The sequence below is a fragment of the Salvelinus alpinus genome, chromosome 11, assembly GCF_045679555.1.
Source record: "Salvelinus alpinus chromosome 11, SLU_Salpinus.1, whole genome shotgun sequence".
Classification (NCBI taxonomy): domain Eukaryota; kingdom Metazoa; phylum Chordata; class Actinopteri; order Salmoniformes; family Salmonidae; genus Salvelinus; species Salvelinus alpinus.
This window is the reverse complement of record NC_092096.1, coordinates 52,991,792-53,012,093: the sequence shown is the minus strand read 5'-3', so window position 1 is coordinate 53,012,093 and position 20,302 is coordinate 52,991,792. Positions and strand designations below refer to the sequence as shown.

The window sequence follows — 20,302 nt, the reverse complement described above, 5'->3', positions numbered from 1 at the left end:
ATAAATTGTGTTATGATAAACCTTAAGGTCTCCTCTTAGGAGACCTCTGTCTGTGTGTGTGTTAACGCCTGTTTTGAGTGTTGTGCCCTTCAGACACTATCAGAAGGCTGAAACCGTCTACGCTCATACTCCTCCTGTCTGGGCCCCACCGTGGCTGTCTGAGGTTCTGAAAATATGACTGGTTTTCTGAGAACACAAGGCTGCCGCAGGCCTGATGAAAACAGTTCACCTTGTTATGACCCTATACTTGTGATGAAAGGTCAAGTTTCGGTCAAACCCACTTCTGAGATTTTAATTGCTGATAAGATGCTGCTGTCAGGGGAGGGTAGATTTATTATAATGTTGTTGCCAGGGAAAGTCACGCAAGGGGAACTGGGGAGGCTATATAAGTTACAGGATGTCTTACACTTTGCAGAACCTTGGGAGAGCTATCATATACTGTACTCTGTACCAACTTCTGCCTACACTTGTATTACTAAACGAGAATTGTAATACTTAAACAAAGAGTCTGTGTTTCCTTTCTACTACCAATATATATAAGTTTGATAATTATATAGAATTGATAATCTGTTGACGAAATTGACCAACAAAAGGCATGAGACAAAGGAATGTGTAGCATTGGGGAAAGTAGGGGTATGTGTTAATTGTAGGGATGACCATGGGGCTGGGGATCAGAAATGTCCCGTGCAAGAGAGGCAGGTTGAGGTTTCCAGGGTTAGAGTAGTGCAGAAGTTGTCATATGCTGAGGCAGTGAAGAAAGTAGAGGAAATGGATCAAGGGGGAGGGATCCTGAGAGAAGTGGCGTGAGCAGTAGATCTGTACCAGTACAGAGGGATAAACCAACAAGTGATATATGTTTCAGTAAGATTGGATTTTTGGCTTTTATAGTAATGGTTATCAACTGTACAGCAAGGATATAACGTAAGTCGCAGAAAATCGAAGTTGTGTTGGCAGCTTCAGAGAGATTTTTGCGTGTGCGAGACTTGACATCAGAAGAGTTACAGGGTGTGTTAAGTGGTGGCTGTTCAGGCTGTTGGCCTGAAGTATAACTAAATACATTTTAATAGTGGAGTATGGTATTTATTATATATTTTTGTGAGTGTAGTGTAAGATGGTAGGGTATTTGTTGAATTTTCTTTTTTTGTATATATTTTTGTTAAACTTTTTTTTTTAAAGCGAAGTATAAGGGAGTTATACTCCAGTCAAGTATGTGGCAGTAACGCAACATTTATTGGATGCCAACCACCGTTAACCCACATTGAAGAAGAAGCGTCTGCTTCCGCCATATTTTCCTCATTCCTAACAGGCAATCACATTAGACAGCTCAATATGGTAAACTTGGTTGTCACTAGCTATTACAGCCACAAAGTTAAAATAGGATATATCGCAAAAATGTATGAAAACAAAATCTGCTTTTTGGTCTTCATTTAAGGTTAGAATTTGGTATAAGGTTAGCAGTGTGGTGAAGGTTAGGGTTAGATTTCAAATCTGATTTAAGAAGAGACATTTTTGAAATAGGCGGGGTTTAGCCATTTGTGGCCGTGGTAACTAGTGACGAGTTTGGGCCCTCAGTCCACTAGCAGAGGCACCTTTCCAAGATGGCAGCCAACAGTAGCAGCACGGTTAGCAAACCCAGCAACAGTACCGGGGGGAAACAGTCAGGGCCGTCGGCCGAGCAGGTATCGTCACCCCGTATCAGAATATTCATGATTTGTTAGCAAATGCTTTTTACTCGTTGTGGACTGAGATACAAACCCGGATTTGTCTGTCACGCATCCAGCTAGTTAACGCTAACAGTGACGTTGGCTAACGTTAACTCGCTCCCTCACCATGGTCTGCTTCCTACTCGCGTGTTCCTCAACTGAGGTTTCATAATTTAGAAGAAAATGTGGTGACGTTATAGGTCGTATTGATTCACAACAATAGCTCTTGATATTGCAGTTAACTAACATTATTATTAACCCAATCTGTCAGTCTGACTATGTTTCTCTGGATTTAGCTTAGCCATACGAACTTCAGGGGGAATGCCTGAAAAGGGGAATGGTTGTGCCCTCGAGGAGATAAGATGCTATTTCTGCCTGTCACTGTTAGTGCGTCCCTCTACCTTGTCAACCAGTGTATGGCTCCAGACTAACATTTTCCCCAGGTGCCACACTTTTTTTTAGTTGGTGGCACCAGCCAATGATTTCAATATTGTCTATCTGAGGATTGCGGTTACTAAATGTTGCGCCCACTACATCAAATACATTTTTATTTGTCACGTACCAAATACAATGGGGTAAACTTTACCGCAGGGGTATCAAACATACAGCCCGTGGGAGGGTTCCAGCCTGCAAGGGGGTCCAATCCGGCCAAAACCAAATTGGAACTGTAGAAATTATAATGGACCTATATTCAAAGTTTCTTGACTGTCCACCTCACTAATAATCACTAGAGAGTCAGGGAGTATGGAAAATTCCAAAAACGATGGATAGGACTATATTTTGCCAATTTTGACGGCAGGGAGTTATATTATTATTATTTTTTATCATTAGTGAGGTCGGGCACTGATTAGGCCTGGCTCGCAGTCAACGTTCCAATTCATCCCAAAGGTTGAGGTCAGGTCTCTGTGTAGGCTAGTCAAGTTCTTCCACACTGATCTCAACAAACCATTTCTGTATGGACCTTGCTTTGTGTATGGATCTCTGTTGTTGCTCCTAGATGTTTCCACTTCACAGTAACAGCACTTACAGTTGACCGGGGCAGCTCTAGCAGGGCAGAAATTTGACTCACTGACTTGTTGGAAAGGTGGCTTCCTATGACGGTGCTACGTTCAAAGTCACTGAGCTCTTCAGTAAGGCCATTCTACTGCCAATGTTTGTCTATGTAGATGTCATGGCTGTGTGCTCAATATTATACACCTGTCAGCAACGGGTGTGACTGAAATAACCCAATACACCAATTTGAAGGGCTGTCCTGTCCACATACGTTTGTGTTCACCGATATGACATTTTTTTGGCAGATACGATATCCAATTATTTTCCTTGCCCCAAAAAACGATACCGATATTTTACATTTTAGCAGCCTTTTAAGCATTCTAGTACAGTTAAATGGTTAACACAAACACACACACGGACGCAGCGGTGTAAGGCACTGCATCTCAGTGCAAGAGGCGTTACTACAGTCCCTGGTTTGAATCCAGGCTGCATCACATCCGGCCATGATTGGGAGTCCCATAGGGCGGCGCACAATTGGCTCAGCGTCGCCCGGGTTTGGCCGGGGTAGGCCGTCATTGTAAATAAGAATTTGTTATTAACTGACTTGCCTAGTTAAAAAGGTTACACACACACCACACCGACCAAAAAGTTATTTTGTTGGCATTTACATATGTCCCCATTACCAGTAAAACATAATCAAAACCTATTTCTTTCACTTACTTGCTGTTTCGTTTGTTCAGTCGTTTCATTCTCAACCCGGATTTCGAAGTAGCGGTCCTTGTACCTAGCAACGAGCATGGTGGCGACACAGTGAAGAGGCTCAGAGAGAATACCACCAAATTGCTTGTTCAGTCTCGAGTACTTTTCTAAGTTTTAACCTCACTGTCTGTGTCGGCAGTTTTGTTGAGCAGGCATTTCTATGCCATGACAGAGGGTATCACGTCTGCTGCAGACACAGTTGATTAGCTTATTTCTCAAGTCAGTTGTTCGAATGGAGCTAGGAGTGTGTTCATGTTTCCAAGTTTCAAACATGTTCCCAAATGTCATTGAAATGGCACCAGCGGTATGAGAACCAGCACATTCTTGAGCATGTAATACGGCTTTCCTCAGTACGAAATCTTCGTCGACCCACTGTGCTGTCAGACTAAGCATACTCATGGGGCTGACATTGCTGGTCCAAATGTCAGTCGTGACACCCATAGCACGTAGCATAATGAATTCCATTATCTTTTTTACATTACAGCCTAATTCTAAAATGGATTTTAAAAATCTACACACAATAACTCATAATGACAAAGCAGAAACAGGTTTGTAGAAATGTATGCCAATCTTTTATAAATAAACAACAGAAATTACATTTACTTCAGGAGGCCTCCTGTGGAATTAAGTTTTTCTACATTTTTATGAATTAACAAAAAATGAATCAGAAATATCTTGAGTCTAAATGTTCAATCCCTTTTGTTTTTGCAAGCCTAAATAAGTTCAGGAGTAAAAATGTGCTTAAGTTGCATGGACTTTCTGTGCAGTAATAGTGTGACTACCTAATATCTGTACCCCACACATACAATTATCTGTAAGGACAGTGAATTTCAAACACAGATTCAACCACAAAAACCAGGGAGGTTTTAGCTAAGGAAAGCACATGTAAAATCAGAGGAAAACCTGGTTGTCTGCTTTCCACCAGACACTGGGAGACAAATTCACCTTTCAGCAGGACAATAACCTAAAACATAAGGCCAAATCTACACGAGTTGCTTACCTAGATGACATTGAATGTTCTAGTGGCCATTACAGTTTTGACTTAAATCTATGGCAAGACTTGAAAATGGCTTTCTAGCAGTGATCAACAACCAACTTGACAAAGCTTGAAGAATTAAAAAATATATATATATATATATTGCCAATATTGTACAATCCAGGTGTGCAAAGCTCTTAGAGACCCAGCAAGACACACAGCTGTAATTACTGCCAAAGGTGATGCTAACATTTTCAATAAATCAGCTAACATTTACAAAAACATGTTTTCACTTTGTCATTACGGGGTATTGTGTGTAGATGGGTGATTAAAATGTAATCAATTTTGAATTCAGGCTAATAATGTGGGATAAGTCAAGCGGTATGAATACTTTCTGAAGGCAGTGTAGAGCACTAACTCTAAATATAATACCCACTGCTAGTAGCCAACGTTGCCGTTGTAGCCTACAACTAAAATGAGGCCTATATAATGGCCAATGCACTTTTCGTGCGCTCCGTATATCAAAGGCATATTAAATGAAAATGGTAAAATAGTTACTATTGACCAAAAAATTTAGAGTTGACAAATAACTGTGACAGGATACCTGTATTTTCCCCCGCAGATTTTAAAATGTCATACAATCAGAACACTTTGAGTGGCTCGCTCTACACCGCAGCAGGGCCCCAGTGATCCAGGCACCTGGGCAGGCAGACACTTTCATTACAGGAGTCATGAGTATAATGTACTTTTACAGTTTGACCCAAGTCATGGTTTTAGCCTCCTAAAAAATTGGTTGTTTTGAGTGAGGTGACCATGTAGAATGTGCAGCTCGCACCGATATGACCAGTTAAATGTTTTATTCGCCCAGCTAAGTACAAGGGTCACTTAATGCAACCAAATGGTTGCAGTCTGGAGTCCTGCAGTTTCAGACACAAAACAGCATTAGTAACTAATGCAGTCAGTTTTTAAAAAATTACAAAAACTACTAGCTGTTGCATTGACTCATAGCGAATCAACACATGGTCTAATGATACTTCCTATTCCAGGTAGGCCTATATAACGAGGGTCTTTGCAAATTTGTTCAATCTAATGTAAGTTGTTGCCTTCCATTTGTTTATTTTGTCATTTAGCAGACGCTGTTATCCAGAGCAATTAGTGTTAAGTGCCTTGCTGAAGGGCAGATGGACAGATTTTTCACCTAGTCAGCTCAGATTCAAACCAGCGACCTTTCGGTTACTAGCCCAATGCTCTTAACCGTAGGTCACCAAATAAAATTTAAGTCATTTGGTAAAATTGTCTGCTTAATGGCATTTTATTATTATTATTATTATTATTATGAGTGAATGTTTGATTTGATGTATTCGATGTGTCTGACAGGTCGTGGCTGCATTCCAGAGGATGCGCTCGGAGCAGCGCAGCATGGCCTCCAAGGCTGCAGAGTTGGAGATGGAGATCAATGAGCATAGGTAACTAGCTCTAGTTAGTGTGACTTGCTTCAGCAGCTACTCACAGTTTTAGTTCTTTCTCTGACTTCCATAGCCACGGGAAGCAGTTTGGGGGGGGGGGGGTGCTACGAACAAACAAAAAAATTCCTGCGCTTAAGACATCTATATCGGTCCCTAATACAGGACTAGTAAAGGCCCAGTACACTACTTTAGTGTTTAAAAAAGAAAAATATAACTTATTTGAGTATTTACAAAACAGTTAATCTGATAATACTTGTGGAATATAAAAATACTTTCTTGATATGTTTTCTAGTTTTGTGTAATACTTTGCAAATACAACTTATTTCTATGTGAACTGAAATGGTGTATTCATTCTATTTCCATTTTAGTAGACGCTCTTATCCAGAGCAACTTACATACGTGCATACGTTTTCATACTTGTCCCCACGTGGGAATCCTACCCACAACCCTAGCATTGTAAACGCCATGCTCTACCATCTGAGCCACAGCATCACAAACCACTGTAGACCTCTGTAGCAATGTGCTCAATTACTGTATTGTGCATTGTTTTTCTTCCTAGATGACCAGCCTATGTACAATACAGTAATGTACATTTACATTAAGTGGTTTGTAAGGATGGTACATTTCATACTGCACAAAAAGTGGTTGTTTTCCATGTTATTTGATGTGGATGTTTTGTCTTTGCCCATAACTTTGCATATTTTGGTGTAAATGTTTGTGGACAGGGTTTTGTTAATTGTGGATACCATTAGAATGACATTCGCAACTCCCAGGTGTCACAGTGGTCTAAGGCACTGCATCGCAGTTGCTAACTGTGCCACTAGAGATCCTGGTTCGAGTCCAGGCTCTGTCACAGCTGACTGCGAACGGGAGACCCATGGGGCAGCGCACAATTGGCCCAACGTCATTCGGGTTAGGGGAGGGTTTGCCTGGCAGGGATGTCCTAGTCCCATCGCGCTCTAGCAACTCCTGTGGCGGGCCGGGCGCATGCACGCTGACACTGTCGCCAGGTGTACGGTGTTTCCTCCGACACATTGGTGTGGCTGGCTTCCGGGTTAAGCGGGCATTGTGTCAAGAAGCAGTGTGGCTTGGTTGGGTCGTGTTTCGGAGGACGCTTGGCTCTCGACCTTCGCCTCTCCCGAGTCTGTATGGGAGTTGCAGCAATGAGACAAGACTGTAACTACCAATTGGATACCACGAAATTGGGAAGAAAAGGGGTAAAAGTAAAAATAATAATAATATATATAATACAATTTCAACTATTGAATCCTACAAGATACTGTTCTTAATTATCCAACTAACATTTTTCCCAAAGTGGCAATACAATTATAATTTTTTTGCCCCTGCTACAGAGGTCTATATCGGTCCGCTAATAGTAAACTCAGCAAAAAAAGAAATGTCTTCACTGTCAACTGCGTTTATTTTCAGCAAACTTAACATGTGTAAATATTTGTTTGAACATAACTAGATTCAACAACTGAGACATAAACTGAACAAGTTCCACAGACAGGTGACTAACAGAAATGGTATAATGTGTCCCTGAACAAAGGGGGGATCAAAATCAAAAGTAACAGTCAGTATCTGGTGTGGCCACCAGCTGCATTAAGTACTGGAGTGCATCTCCTCGTGGACTGCACCAGATTTGCCCATTCTATAACCATGAGATGTTACCCCACTCTTCCACCAAGGCACATGCAAGTTCCCGGACATTTCTGGGGGGGAATGGCCCTAGCCCTCACCCTCCGATCCAACAGGTCCCAGACGTGCTCAATGGGATTGAGATCCGGGCTCTTCGCTAGCCATGGCAGAACACTGACATCCCTGTCTTGCAGGAAATCACGCACATAACGAGCAGTATGGCTGGTGGCATGTCAGGATGAGCCTGCAGGAAGGGTACCACATGAAAGAGGAGGATGTCTTCCCTGTAACGCACAGCATTTAGGTTGCCTGCAATGACAACAAGCTCAGTCCGATGATGCTGTGACACCCTGCCCCAGACCATGACGGACCCTCCACCTCCAAATTGCTCCCGCTCCAACGTACAGGCCTCTGTGTCATGCTTATTCCTTCAATGATAAACACGAATCCGACCATCACCCCTGGTGAGACAAAACCGCAACTCGTCAGTGAAGAGGACTTTTTGCCAGTCCTGTCTGGTCTAGCGACGGTGGGTTTGTGCCCATAGGTGACGTTGTTGCCGGTGATGTCTGGTAAGGACCTGCCTTACAACAGGCCTACAAGCCCTCAGTCCAGTCTCTCAGCCTATTGCCGACAGTCTGAGCACTGATGGAGGGATTGTGCGTTCCTGGTGTAACTCGGGCAGTTGTTGTTGCCATCCTGTACTTGTCCCGCAGCTGTGATGTACCGATCCTGGGCAGGTGTTACACGTGATCTGCCACTGTGAGGATGATCAGCTGTCTATCCTGTCTCCCTGTAGCGCTGTCTTAGGCGTCTCACAGTACGGACATTGCAATTTATTGCCCTGGCCACATCTACAGTCCTCATGCCTCCTTCCAGCATGCCTAAGGCACGTTCACGCAGATGAGCAGGGATCTTGGGCATCTTTCTTTTGGTGTTTTTCAGAGTCAGTAGAAAGGTCTCTTTAGTGTCCTAAGTTTTCATAACTGTGACCTTAATTGCCTACCGTCTGTAAGCTGTTAGTGTCTTAACAACCGTTCCACAGGTGTATGTGTATTAATTGTTTATGGTTCATTGAACAAGCATGGGAAACAGTGTTTAAACCCTTTACAATGAAGATCTGTGAAGTTATTTGGATTTTTAAGAATTATCTTTGAAAGACAGGGTCCTGAAAAAGGGACGTTTCTTTTTTGCTGAGTTTAGTAAAGGCCCAGTGCGCTTCTTCTGTGCAAAAATCTTATATTTAATAAAATAAAATATACATTATTCAGACTTTTCAGGGGTTGCTGCAGCACCCACTACTTCCCGCGGCTATGCTTACTTCTGACATTTTACTATTACCACTCCTATTTCACTCACTGTTCACCTTAGTGGATTTAACCACAAAGAGGAATAATCATTGTTCAGTCTAAGGTGTCAGAGATGAAAGATTCTGAGACTTGGGGTGAATCTCAAGTCTTCCCCGGAGTCCTCTCTCCTCACCTCCCTCGCAACATACATTGGAGAAGGTATGAGGGGAGGAACCTCATCTTCTCTTCCCATGTGTATTGAGAAAGAGGATAAGATTCACCCTTGTTAATTTCCTTTTACAACTTCCCTCTTTTCTCTTAGCCTAGTCCTTGAGACCCTAAAAGACGTAGACCCAACAAGGAAGTGCTTCCGGCTGGTGGGTGGGGTGCTCGTGGAGAGGACGGTTAAGGAAGTCTTACCAGCTCTGGAAAGCAATAAAGAACAGGTAACATTTTTATTCTGACTTGCTATTTTGGATATAATTCAGGTTACTGTAAAACACTTTGTGAAAAGTGCTGGTGTAAAATGGGCATTCCCAAATAATTGTGATTGATGGTAAGATGCCATGAATATGTCAATATGTACGCGATGTGGTGGCCTATGGCTGTAGTCCGACTGGTGAGGTAAACTCGCTTGGAAGTGTTTTTAATAGAGGAAACAGACTTGAGCAACTGATGGCCGAGTGTACTTATACAGCAAGTGACCGTCCTATCGCCTCTGACCAGAATATCGGGAGTCATTTTCTTTTAATTTCTTAACGATTCTTCTACATGTTGAATCGTTACCGTTCGTCGACACCCAGCAGGTAATCTACTGCGCAAGACTGATGTTCGTTATGGTGCGTCTTCCCTCTAACACACTTTATTACCAAGGTTATAGGTTGTTGCAGTACTATCCTATACAACTAAATCACTACTGGTCACACATTATGATTAACTATCTGCTTTCCCCTCTCATTTCCTTACAGATCTCAAAGATTGTAGAATCCCTCAACACACAGATGCAGACGAAAGGCCGGGAGCTCACAGAGTACCGGGAAAAATACAACATCCGATTGGTGGGAGAAGGGGAGGAAGGCCAGGGCAAATCTGCAGCGTCCTCCAATGGGGGCGAAGGGAGCGCGTCTAAAGGCGGTGCCGGTGTTCTAGTTTCGTAGCTTTGTGTAAAGGCTTTAGTAAAATAGGAAATTGTGCAGAATGCCATCAAGCATCGAGTCAGCACAGACCCTGAAAGGCATTTCAAGGGCCCGAGTTTTACGTATGTCTTGCATGAAGGTTATAAACCAATGTTACAAGGGCCAGATTCTCAAGACCATTCAAAAAATGAAGCCATGTGTTATTGAATCCTTTTCACCTATAGTTAAACAAAATTTAAGCCAACAATTTACTTACTCTGGTTTATTTTCTCTTCAGACATGAACAAGCCTTTCGCCTTTTACTCGAGGCAGTGTTTCATCAAAATCTTACGGGATGATAGTTGTATTAAACAACATGCCTTCTTGATGACCATATATTGTCTGTCACATTTATTTGACGTTTATTAATACTGTCATATTTCAATGTACATTATGATCATATTGTTGGCGTTTTGTCTTTGAGAGGTTTGTCTCTGGCATGCCATAGAACAATTAAACTTAAAAATAAAGGAGAGCCGCACACTCTGAGCTCAGATGCAAAAACGTAATTACCAACGTTTCGACAGCCAAGCTGTCTTCATCAGGGTGTAATCACTAACACTGCGGGATGACTCGTTTATATAGTGTCAAAAGACACACAGGTGTCTGTAATTATGGCCAAGACTGGCCTAATATCATTGGTTAATTCTCAAATATTAAAATGGCATACAAAGAACAGCATACAAAAAACACATGGATAGCATACGATCATAGATTAATTTTAGACTACACAAGCTTACAAACAATTCCATGCCATAGAACAACACATGCAAAAGGAATGACAATCTGATTGGGAAAGCACTGTTCAACACAACACACTGCATCATTTTGATCTGTTTTGGAAAGAAACCTTGCTCTGAGCATCAGTTTTAGATGGATAACATAATCAAGTCCCAAATGGCACCCTATTTCCTACATAGTGCACTACTTTTGAGAGGATACGGTGCCATTTGGGACACACATCCAGTCTGATACAGTACTAGTCTTAGGTGCCCCCAAAGGATCTGAAGTACACTGTCCTAGCCTACATTAACTTTCACCATGTAGTTGTGTGAATATATATATATTTTTTTTTCATGTTAGGAATACAAATAATTATTTAAAAAGAATACATAAGCAATATATTATTCAGTCCATATGGTATGCTGGTCACTGTTTTAGGCATTTATGAGCTGGCCTGTATGTAGTCTTATACTGTGGGGACCATTTCATGGGTGAAGACAACATGAAACCTGGACGATGTCTTCTGATGCACTGGTCTCAACAAAGGACCTTCCTACCAGCTGTCATAAACGACAGAGCTATGGCATGCCATCCTCTGGAGCAAGTAAGCTATAGAGTATCCAAAAAACAGCACACGAATGGTGTATCGTGTGGGGCATGACTGGGCAATAAATAAGGTTTGCACGTTTTTTTTAGGTCTTATTTTGTTTCTGGTGTTTCTTTGTATTCGAGCAAGAAGGTGTCAATCTGATGTGGTTATTAGGCGGGGTTTCAGTTTTGACCAATATCGTTTTCATTTTCTACGCACACGGAGGATATTTGGCCAGATACTGTTCACTCTAGCTAGCTACCGTACACCACTTATATTCCTGAGATAGGAAAAGATTTGTCGACGAGGATGGGATTCGAACCCACGCGTGCAGAGCACAATGGATTAGCAGTCCATCGCCTTAACCACTCGGCCACCTCGTCCTCTGAGTCACATCCTAAGCCAAAACCCCTATTTATCTTAAACGTCTCACAACCTACAGCTTTACTATCATTACTTTATTTGCGTTATTCAAGAGAGCATTTTCATGAAAGTGCTAGCAAACCACATAGCATATTTGAACATGCAGTTGTTTGCTACGCACACATTAAATGGTCCATATACTATGTCAAACCAGCTAGCTACGTGCCCTTCTATAGTAGGGTTTGTGGTAGAAAAGCTTAGACGTGCGCCACAACAGGGTCGTCACTAGTTACCACAGTCACAAACCCGCCTATTTCTACAATGCATCTGCTTAAAATCTGATTTTAAACTTAACCATAACCACACTGCTTACTTTATGCCTAACCTTAACATCAAATTAAATTCTGACCAAAAAGCACGTTTTTGTTTTCATGAATTTGTACGATATAGCCAACTTTGTGGATGTGCTATCTAGTGGAAACCCCACCATTCTCCAAATGTCATGTTGTTTTTTAATGCTATGAGATTGACAAAACCGTATATCATCAAATATGAAGGAGGCCCATGCAATGATTTCACGACTGAAAATCTTATCGAACCCTACGGCAGCACTGCGTGATGTCAACGGCACGAGACAGTGGAGGAGAGCCCCCCATACATAAATTCCGAAATGAGCTCCGTGGAGCTAGTTAGCCACCTAGCAGTGGTCAATTTTATACCTACCTGGGGCATATTGCTAAAGGATTTTGCTGTATGTGGTGTACATGTAGTGCTCGGGAATGCATTTCTATAGGGAATGTTCCGTGTTTAAAGTGTTGCTCTGGTAATGGTAGCAGTCTTGCAACTGATCTACCTCTCCTTTCTATCGAAACTGCACGGTAAGCAGCAGCGCTACCGATATTCGGAGCTTTCCGGAGCTCTGGCAAGAAAAATGCCCACGTGGAGAAAAACTCACGGAAAGAGCGTCTCAGGCACTCTCTGTCCACGAGGGGTATATTTGATGCCAGCGGGAAATACCGTGTGTACAAGAACTTGATCAAAAGCGATTTCTCCACCAATCAGAAGAATGGAGCGGATGCAAGCTCGCACCTCTTGGCCTTAGCAACGCACACATCCATCAACAACTTCCTGCTCTACACCCTCAGCATCTTCTGCCCTCAGATACAGATACAGGCCTTGGTGGACTTCCACATGGTGCCACTCCGGGGAGATGGCGAGTTTCCCAGAGCAGGACCGGGAGCATTTTGCAAGTCTGGAGGACTGTGTCGCGGTGTTCGCCAGGCTGGAGACGCACCGAGACAAATACCAGAACTATGCCATCGGCAGTAACACCTCCTATCCAAACAATCTTCTTTGGAACTTTGCCAGCGGTGTCATGGAAGCCAACTACATCCTGGTCATCGACATGGCACCCAGTGCCGACCTCCACCAGCAGTTCCTGCCGCTGGCCATGAGACGTGAACCTGCCACAGACGAGGTCTTCGTCCTGCCTGCCTTTGAGATCCGCCATGTACACAAGATGCCTGCCACCAAGTCGGAGCTGGCACAGCTGTACCAGGTGGGAGAGGTGCAGCCCTTCTATGAGGTGCTGTACCCACAGTGCCCCCACCAACTACTCCCAGTGGGTGAACAGACATAGCCAAAGCATGGGGCCCCTGGACGTGGCCTATAGTTTATCCTGGGTGGACCCCTGGGAGCCATTCTACATCTGGCCCCGCACCGTGCCCCTGTACGACGGCTTCAGGCAGTACGGCTTTAACCCGCATCAGTCAGTCAGGTATGTATTGTTCGGATAAAAGTAGCCAGTTACTCTCAATGTGGAGGGAACGCGACAGGTGTGTGTGTATGTATGGTTGAAAACAGTAAGGACTACATTACATTATCAACAGACACAGGACACTGCAGAGATTCTTGCACAGCAGTAAAATATACATTATACAAATAGAATATAACTAAATACTTCGTCCTGACACGTCATTCAATTAAAAGTTTTCACCATTTCATGTTGTCCCCCCTTACCTCATTGTCCTCCTCTTCTCCCCCTCTTCCCTCCCCAGGCCTGTGAGCTCCACGTGACGGGCTACTGATTCTCTGTCCTCAACTCTGCCTTCGTGGTGCACAAAGGGTTCAAAGTTCAGGGCGAGTTCCACAGCAGGAAGGACGAGGAGAAACGAAGGAGCCGCCTCCTGTTCCGCAGCTTCAAGGAGGGCCTGAAGACAAAGTACCCCTCCTCCCCTCGACGCTGCTGAGGAGACAAGGTGAGAACACTGGTGCCTGATTGACACTATAGGGTAAAACTATGTGTTGGCCTGGTCACGCATCCATCTTTGTTGCTGGGTAGGACCATGTGAGAGGAAAATATCCAAGCCAGAACGGTACGGTTTGGCCCTATAGTGTGAATCAGCATTGGATCACTTCTCCCTAAGTACAGGCTAGGTGTTGATTTGGAGTTCAGCACTCCTATGAGTTCACAAGACTTCTGTCCAGCAAGAAATCAACAAATTACCAACTGCACTAAAACATAAACATGAAATGATCACTGGTCCCTGAATTTCTGCTCATTTGTCCAAGTTGGTCAACCACTAGATGGCAATAGACACTTGACTGTAAGGTTTTCACATCATATTTACATTTAACATTTACATTTAAGTCATTTAGCAGACGCTCTTATCCAGAGCGACTTACAAATTGGAAAGTTCATACATATTCATCCTGGTCCCCCCGTGGGGAATGAACCCACAACCCTGGCGTTGCAAGCGCCATGCTCTACCAACTGAGCCACACGGGACCACATTACCTATGTATTGACAGTGAGGGTGGTCCTGTCATTTCTAGTGCCCGCTGAAGACAACACAATTTTTTGTAAATAGACTCATTGTTCTATAGAAGCTGGGTTTGATTGACACTCCCATAGAGAGATGTATCTAGTGGGAAAGAGTGTGTCACGGCCGTTGGAAAAAGAAGACCTCTTTTATTTAATCAAAATGACGCCGAACAAAACAATAAACACTACAAAAACAAACCGTGACGCTAAAGGCTATGTGCCCTAAACAAAGTCAACTTCCCACAAAGACAGGTGTAAAAAAGGTGTAAAAAAGGGCTACCTAAGTATGGTTCTCAATCAGAGACAACGATAGACAGCTGCCTCTGATTGAGAACCACACCCGGCCAAACACAAAGAAAAGGAAAACATAGAAATAAAGAAACTAGAATGCCCACCCTAGTCACAGGCCTCTCTATGGCCAGGGCGTGACAGAGTGACAAGTGTTTTGAGTCCAACACTGCTGTGATACCAGTGTGTTCCGTCCCGTGTGGCTCAGTTGGTAGAGCATGGCGCTTGCAACGCCAGGGTTGTGGGTTCAATTCCCACGGGGGGACCAGGATGAATATGTATGAACTTTCCAATTTGTAAGTCGCTCTGGATAAGAGCGTCTGCTAAATGACTTAAATGTAATGTAAATGTGTTAACTGGAAAAAGTTAGTTGTGTTTACCTGCAGGTATAACAAAACACTGTTGAACATTTAGAGAGATTAAATGTCTATTTAATGTAAATGGTTACTTATTTATTAAAGGATTGGAGTTGTATGGTTTGCATTTGTTTGAAGTACAAATAGTTATTATTATGAACACATACAGTTGAAGTCGGAAGTTTACATACACCTTAGCCAAATACATGTAATCTCAGTTTTTCACAATTCCTGAAATGTAATCCTAGTAAAAATTCCATCGTTGGTCAGTTAGGATCAGTTAGGATCACCACTTTATTTTAAGAATGTGAAATGTCAGAATAATAGTAGAGAGAATGATTTATTTCAGCTTTTATTTATTTCATCACATTCCCAGTGGGTCAGAAGTTTACATACACTCAATTAGTATTTGGTAGCATTGCCTTTATGTTGTTTAACTTGGGTCAAACGTGTCGGGTAGCCTTCCACAAGCTTCCCACAATAAGTTGGGTGAATTTTGGCCCATTCCTCCTGACAGAGCTGGTGTAACTGGGTCAGGTTTGTAGGCCTCCTTGCTCGCACCTGCTTTTTCAGTTTTGGCCACAAATTTTCTATGGGATTGAGGTCAGGGCTTTGTGATGGCCACTCCAATACCTTGACTTTGTTGTCCTTAAGCCATTTTGCCACAACTTTGGAAGTATGCTTGGGGTCATTGTCCATTTGGAAGACCCAAGCTTTAACTTCCTGACTGATGTCTTGAGATGTTGCTTCAATATATCCACATAATTTTCCTTCCTCATGAAGCAATCTATTTTGTGAAGTGCACCAGTCCCTCCTGCAGCAAAGCACCCCCACAACATTATGCTGCCACCCCCGTGCTTCACGGTTGGGATGGTGTTCTTCGGTTTGCAAGCATCCCCCTTTTTCCTCCAAACAAAACGATGGTCATTATGGCCAAACAGTTCTATTTTTGTTTCCTCAGACCGGAGGACATTTCTCCAAAAAGTACGATATTTGTCCCCATGTGCAGTTGCAAACCATAGTCTGCTTTTTTATGGCGGTTTTGGAGCAGTGGCTTCTTCCTTGCTGAGTGGCCTTTCAGGTTATGTCGATGTATGACTTGTTTTACTGTGTATATAGATATTTTTGTACCCGTTTCCTCCAGCATCTTCACAAGGTCCTTTGCTGTTGTTCTGGGATTGATTTGCACTTTTCGCACCAAAGTACGTTCATCTCTAGGAGACGGAACGCGTCTCCTTCCTGAGCGGTATGACGGCTGCGTGGTCCCATGGTGTTTATACTTGCGCACTATTGTTTGTACGGATGAACGTGGTACCTTCAAGCGTTTGGAAATTGTTCCCAAGGATGAACCAGACCTGTGGAGGTCTACAAAAAAAATTTCTTCTGAGGTCTTGTCTGATTTCTTTTGATTTTTCCCATGATGTCAAGTAAAGAGGCACTGAGTTTGAAAGTAGGCCTTGAAAAACATCCACAGGTACACCGCCAATTGACTCAAATTATGTAAATTAGCTTATCAGAAGCTTCTAAAGCCATGACATCATTATCTGGAATTTTCCAAGCTGTTTAAAGGCACAGTCAACTTAGTGTTTGTAAACTTCTGATCCACTGGAATTGTGATACAGTGAATTATAAGTGAAATAATCTGTCTGTAAACAATTTTTGGAAAAATTACTTGTCATGCACAAAGTAGATGTCCTAACCGACTTACCAAAACTATAGTTTGTTAACAAGAAATTTGTGGAGTGGTTGAAAAACGAGTTTTAATGACTCCAACCTAAGTGTATGGAAACTTCCGACTTCAACTGTATGTTGTTCTCTTTAATAGGGATGTCGACAGAGGTCACGTATGATCCCCTAGGTCACGTACCAAATGGCACCCTATTCCCTATAGACTACTTGCGGAACAATGTGGTGCCATTTAGGATGTATCCATAGTATTCATCCTGGTTATTTTGCATTGTGAAAATATGGTACAGTATTACTATTTTGCATAGCGATGGTGACTGACTTGTTAGGCCTGTGAAGGACTAAATGTAGCACAGAAAAGCCAGAACTCTGTTCTCCAACCCATAATAAATCATATTCTTTAGTTATTTGGGAGTGAAAAAAAATAAGATTTGTTGTTGAAAGTTTACATATTCATTGTGATATTTTTCAAATATTAAAATATCCTATTAAAATACAGCAAAATCTACAACTTGTTTCTGAAATTACTTTTCATTACATGTTGTCTTTTTTGGGAAAATGAATTGACTGTCCTATGCTATTACATAATTTTTTTTAAAAGTCAAATGTTTTGATCATTTCAGTTGGCGTTACTATTAAATGCTTTTGGCACATATAATTGTGTGTAGTAGCAACTCAATCAAGTAGGAGGCAGTGGAGTAAGGTTACCTATGGTAAAAGGACTTGTCGTGTTGGATTGCAGTTCTTGTTCTGTTGAGTCTAAATCAAGTTCCTGAGTACATCAATCTAGTAGATTTTCATGCTAACCAATTTACTTCTATGATGATTGGGAAGGAAATCAACAGCTTTCTCTCTACGTTTCACTAATATTTTGGTGATGGGGGTTGCATATCAGGTTCGGGGTGAATTCAGTTGTCAATTTAAGAAATGTAATTAACAAGTTGGGAAAAAAACTAATAAAATAGGGCAGTTTTTTTTATTCATGATCTCAATTTCTCTCAGTTTTCAATGAATTCAGTTGTCAATTCAGGAAGTGAAAAATCCACAAATAAAACAATGGGCAATTTTACATTTTTGAATTGACAAATTAACTTTTATCTTTTAGAGGAAACCGTAGCTGTAGTGTGGTGTTGCTGACAACTTGTGAGGACACGTCTCTCGGTTTAAAAGATGTCACTATCTAAACCAACAGAAGCTGACGCCTGGGTTAAAAGGTGATTCGGCCTAACATCCAATCTTTTTTAGTAATTAACACGACCTGTTTTGAAGTGAACTCCACAAAGCCCTGTGATCTCATTTATTGAACTTGGTGGTGAGACACGGAAGGGAATAACACGTAATCACTGCTGCTGGGCACTTGGGTCATCATGCGAACACTATCTTATCACACCAGCTATCTATCTAAACAGATACAGATCTCGTCCCTCCTTTCTCACTCCAACAACTCTATCTTTAACCATATTATCAGATTTTTCTTTGTCAACATTCTCATCGTAGGGCGGTTTTGTTTTTCTGCCTCTCTTCATCTCACCAGACCAATAACTCGGACTACGTTGTTTATTTTTCTCTTGCTTTTTCACTCTGCTCCTATTCTTCACTCTTCCTCAGTACGTCACCGTCCCGTCCATGGTGTTTGAGTGGCAGAAGGCAGAGGGAGGGGGTGGGGGGGGGGGGGGGGGTGTACCGATAAGGAGTGGCATTAAGCAGGTTTGGTGAGGTAAAGTGGGGTTTATCTCGACAGCTTTGGGGAGCTGCAGCTTATTAGGGTCAGGGAGCTTTACGACAAGAGCAATTAGGGCTGGCCTCTGTGTGGAGCTAGCAGGAGGCCTACCGCTAGATTGTCTGTGTACAAGGAGAAGAGGAGGGGTGTGTGTGTGTGTATGTGTACCGAGGGAAGACCAGACATGCTGGAGCCCTCGGCCTAGTGGGGTTTTTGAGGGGGGCTTTTTTGCAGGTCACTTCATGGATGAGAATTGCAGTGAGCAAGCAGTGACCCCAAAACTACGGAGGACTGGAGAGACCGGTTGCATCCCAAATGGCACCTATTCCCTTTTGTATGGTGCACTATATAGGAAATAGGATGCCATTTGGGGTGCACCCATAGACATTCAAGTATTAAGAGCCGAATGACCTTTTGTCTATTGCCACAGCATGTTAAACAGACAGTCATTGAAAAAAGGTTCACCATTAGGAACCTTATTGTGCGCTAATGACGGCTTCCCCTGTTGATTCACCATTGGAAAGCACTTGACTGGAAATCAATGCCTTTCTTAATTGATTGCCCCTGAGGAGATAAAGTTGTATCGAATTGAATTCAACGCGTCTCTATGTTGGATTTACTTGAATTATATTACTCTGCAGCAAATGATTCAGTACAAGTTAAATAAATACAATCTGGTAATCACAAGGTGCATTTTGAATCTATAGCTAGGTTTACATCCAATTGGCTACAGATTTGTATGCATATATAAACATTTGCGAATTTCCACCAAACGGATTTGTTGCAGATAGAAATCAGTGCTTGATGAAGTAACAGAAGTTGTCATGTACCGAAGAAAAATAATCAGATCGGCGATATTTATTGGAAAGGAGCATCAAGCTCATACCATGCACTTTCACCACCCTGTGAAGTTCAACGTCATTTTTTTCATCTGTAACCTCATAAACGGCATGGTTTCCCCGAGTCAAAAGTTACGTTGAACTTCACGGGGTGGTGAAAGTGCATGGTATGAGCTTGATGCTCCTTTCCAATAAATGTTGAGGGTCTTATTCTGGTGACATGATGTTTGGGGGAAACCCTGGACTAGCCTACCTTCACAGCCTTCCCGGCACTGTATCTGCGAGCTGTTGGCTAGAGCGCATCTGCCAAGACCAGAATAGGCACATTTTGCTATTTAAACGCAACAGTTTCTGTGACAAAACTATCAGTAGAGTTGAGAATGTGATGGAAAAACATTGAACATTTAGAGTTTTTTTTCGGTACACAGTATTCAAATAATATTTGAGAAGATCCGGTCACACAAATTTCCTAGGTGACAAAGGTCTGGATAGATATTTTAATTTATCCACGTAGTAAGAAACCCCACCTCGCTACCCACGCGACCCCAAACTGTTCACACGCCTCTTGTTGGCTGAGATAACAGTTCGCAGCTGTAAAGCAAATTTCCTGCAATTCTACACATTTTGCCATGGGGTTAGCCTAGCTTACTGTCACGTTCCTGACCTTATTTCCTTTATTTTGTCTTTGTTTAGTTGGTCAGGACGTGAGCTGGGTGGGCATTCTATGTTATGTGTTTCTATGTTGGGTTCAACGTATTAGCCTGATATGGTTCTCAATTAGGGGCAGGTGTTTTACTTTTCCTCTGATTGAGAACCATATTAAGGTAGGCTGTTCTCACTGTTTGTTTGTGGGTGATTGTTGCTGTGTCTGTGTTTGTTCGCCACACGGTGCTGTTTCGTTCGTTCGCTCATTTG

The 20,302-nt window shown here is 42.5% G+C and overlaps 1 protein-coding gene, 1 non-coding gene and 1 pseudogene across 2 annotated transcripts; 2 read left to right on the top strand and 1 right to left on the bottom strand.

Annotated features, from left to right (window-relative positions):
• Positions 1 to 1,317: 1,317 nt before the first annotated feature.
• LOC139534385 (prefoldin subunit 2-like) lies at positions 1,318 to 10,333 on the top strand. The gene is made up of 4 exons (XM_071333494.1): positions 1,318 to 1,679; positions 5,809 to 5,897; positions 9,147 to 9,270; positions 9,793 to 10,333. Exons 1-4 carry the CDS (start codon positions 1,599 to 1,601, stop codon positions 9,979 to 9,981), a joined length of 483 nt encoding a protein of 160 aa, XP_071189595.1. The 5' UTR covers positions 1,318 to 1,598; the 3' UTR covers positions 9,982 to 10,333.
• Positions 10,334 to 11,612: 1,279 nt separating this feature from the next.
• On the bottom strand, positions 11,613 to 11,694 carry trnas-gcu (transfer RNA serine (anticodon GCU)). Its single transcript has one exon. It is a non-coding gene; the product is annotated as a tRNA-Ser (tRNA).
• A 477-nt stretch (positions 11,695 to 12,171) lies between these two features.
• On the top strand, positions 12,172 to 15,187 carry LOC139534384 (beta-1,4-glucuronyltransferase 1-like; annotated as a pseudogene).
• Positions 15,188 to 20,302: the final 5,115 nt, after the last annotated feature.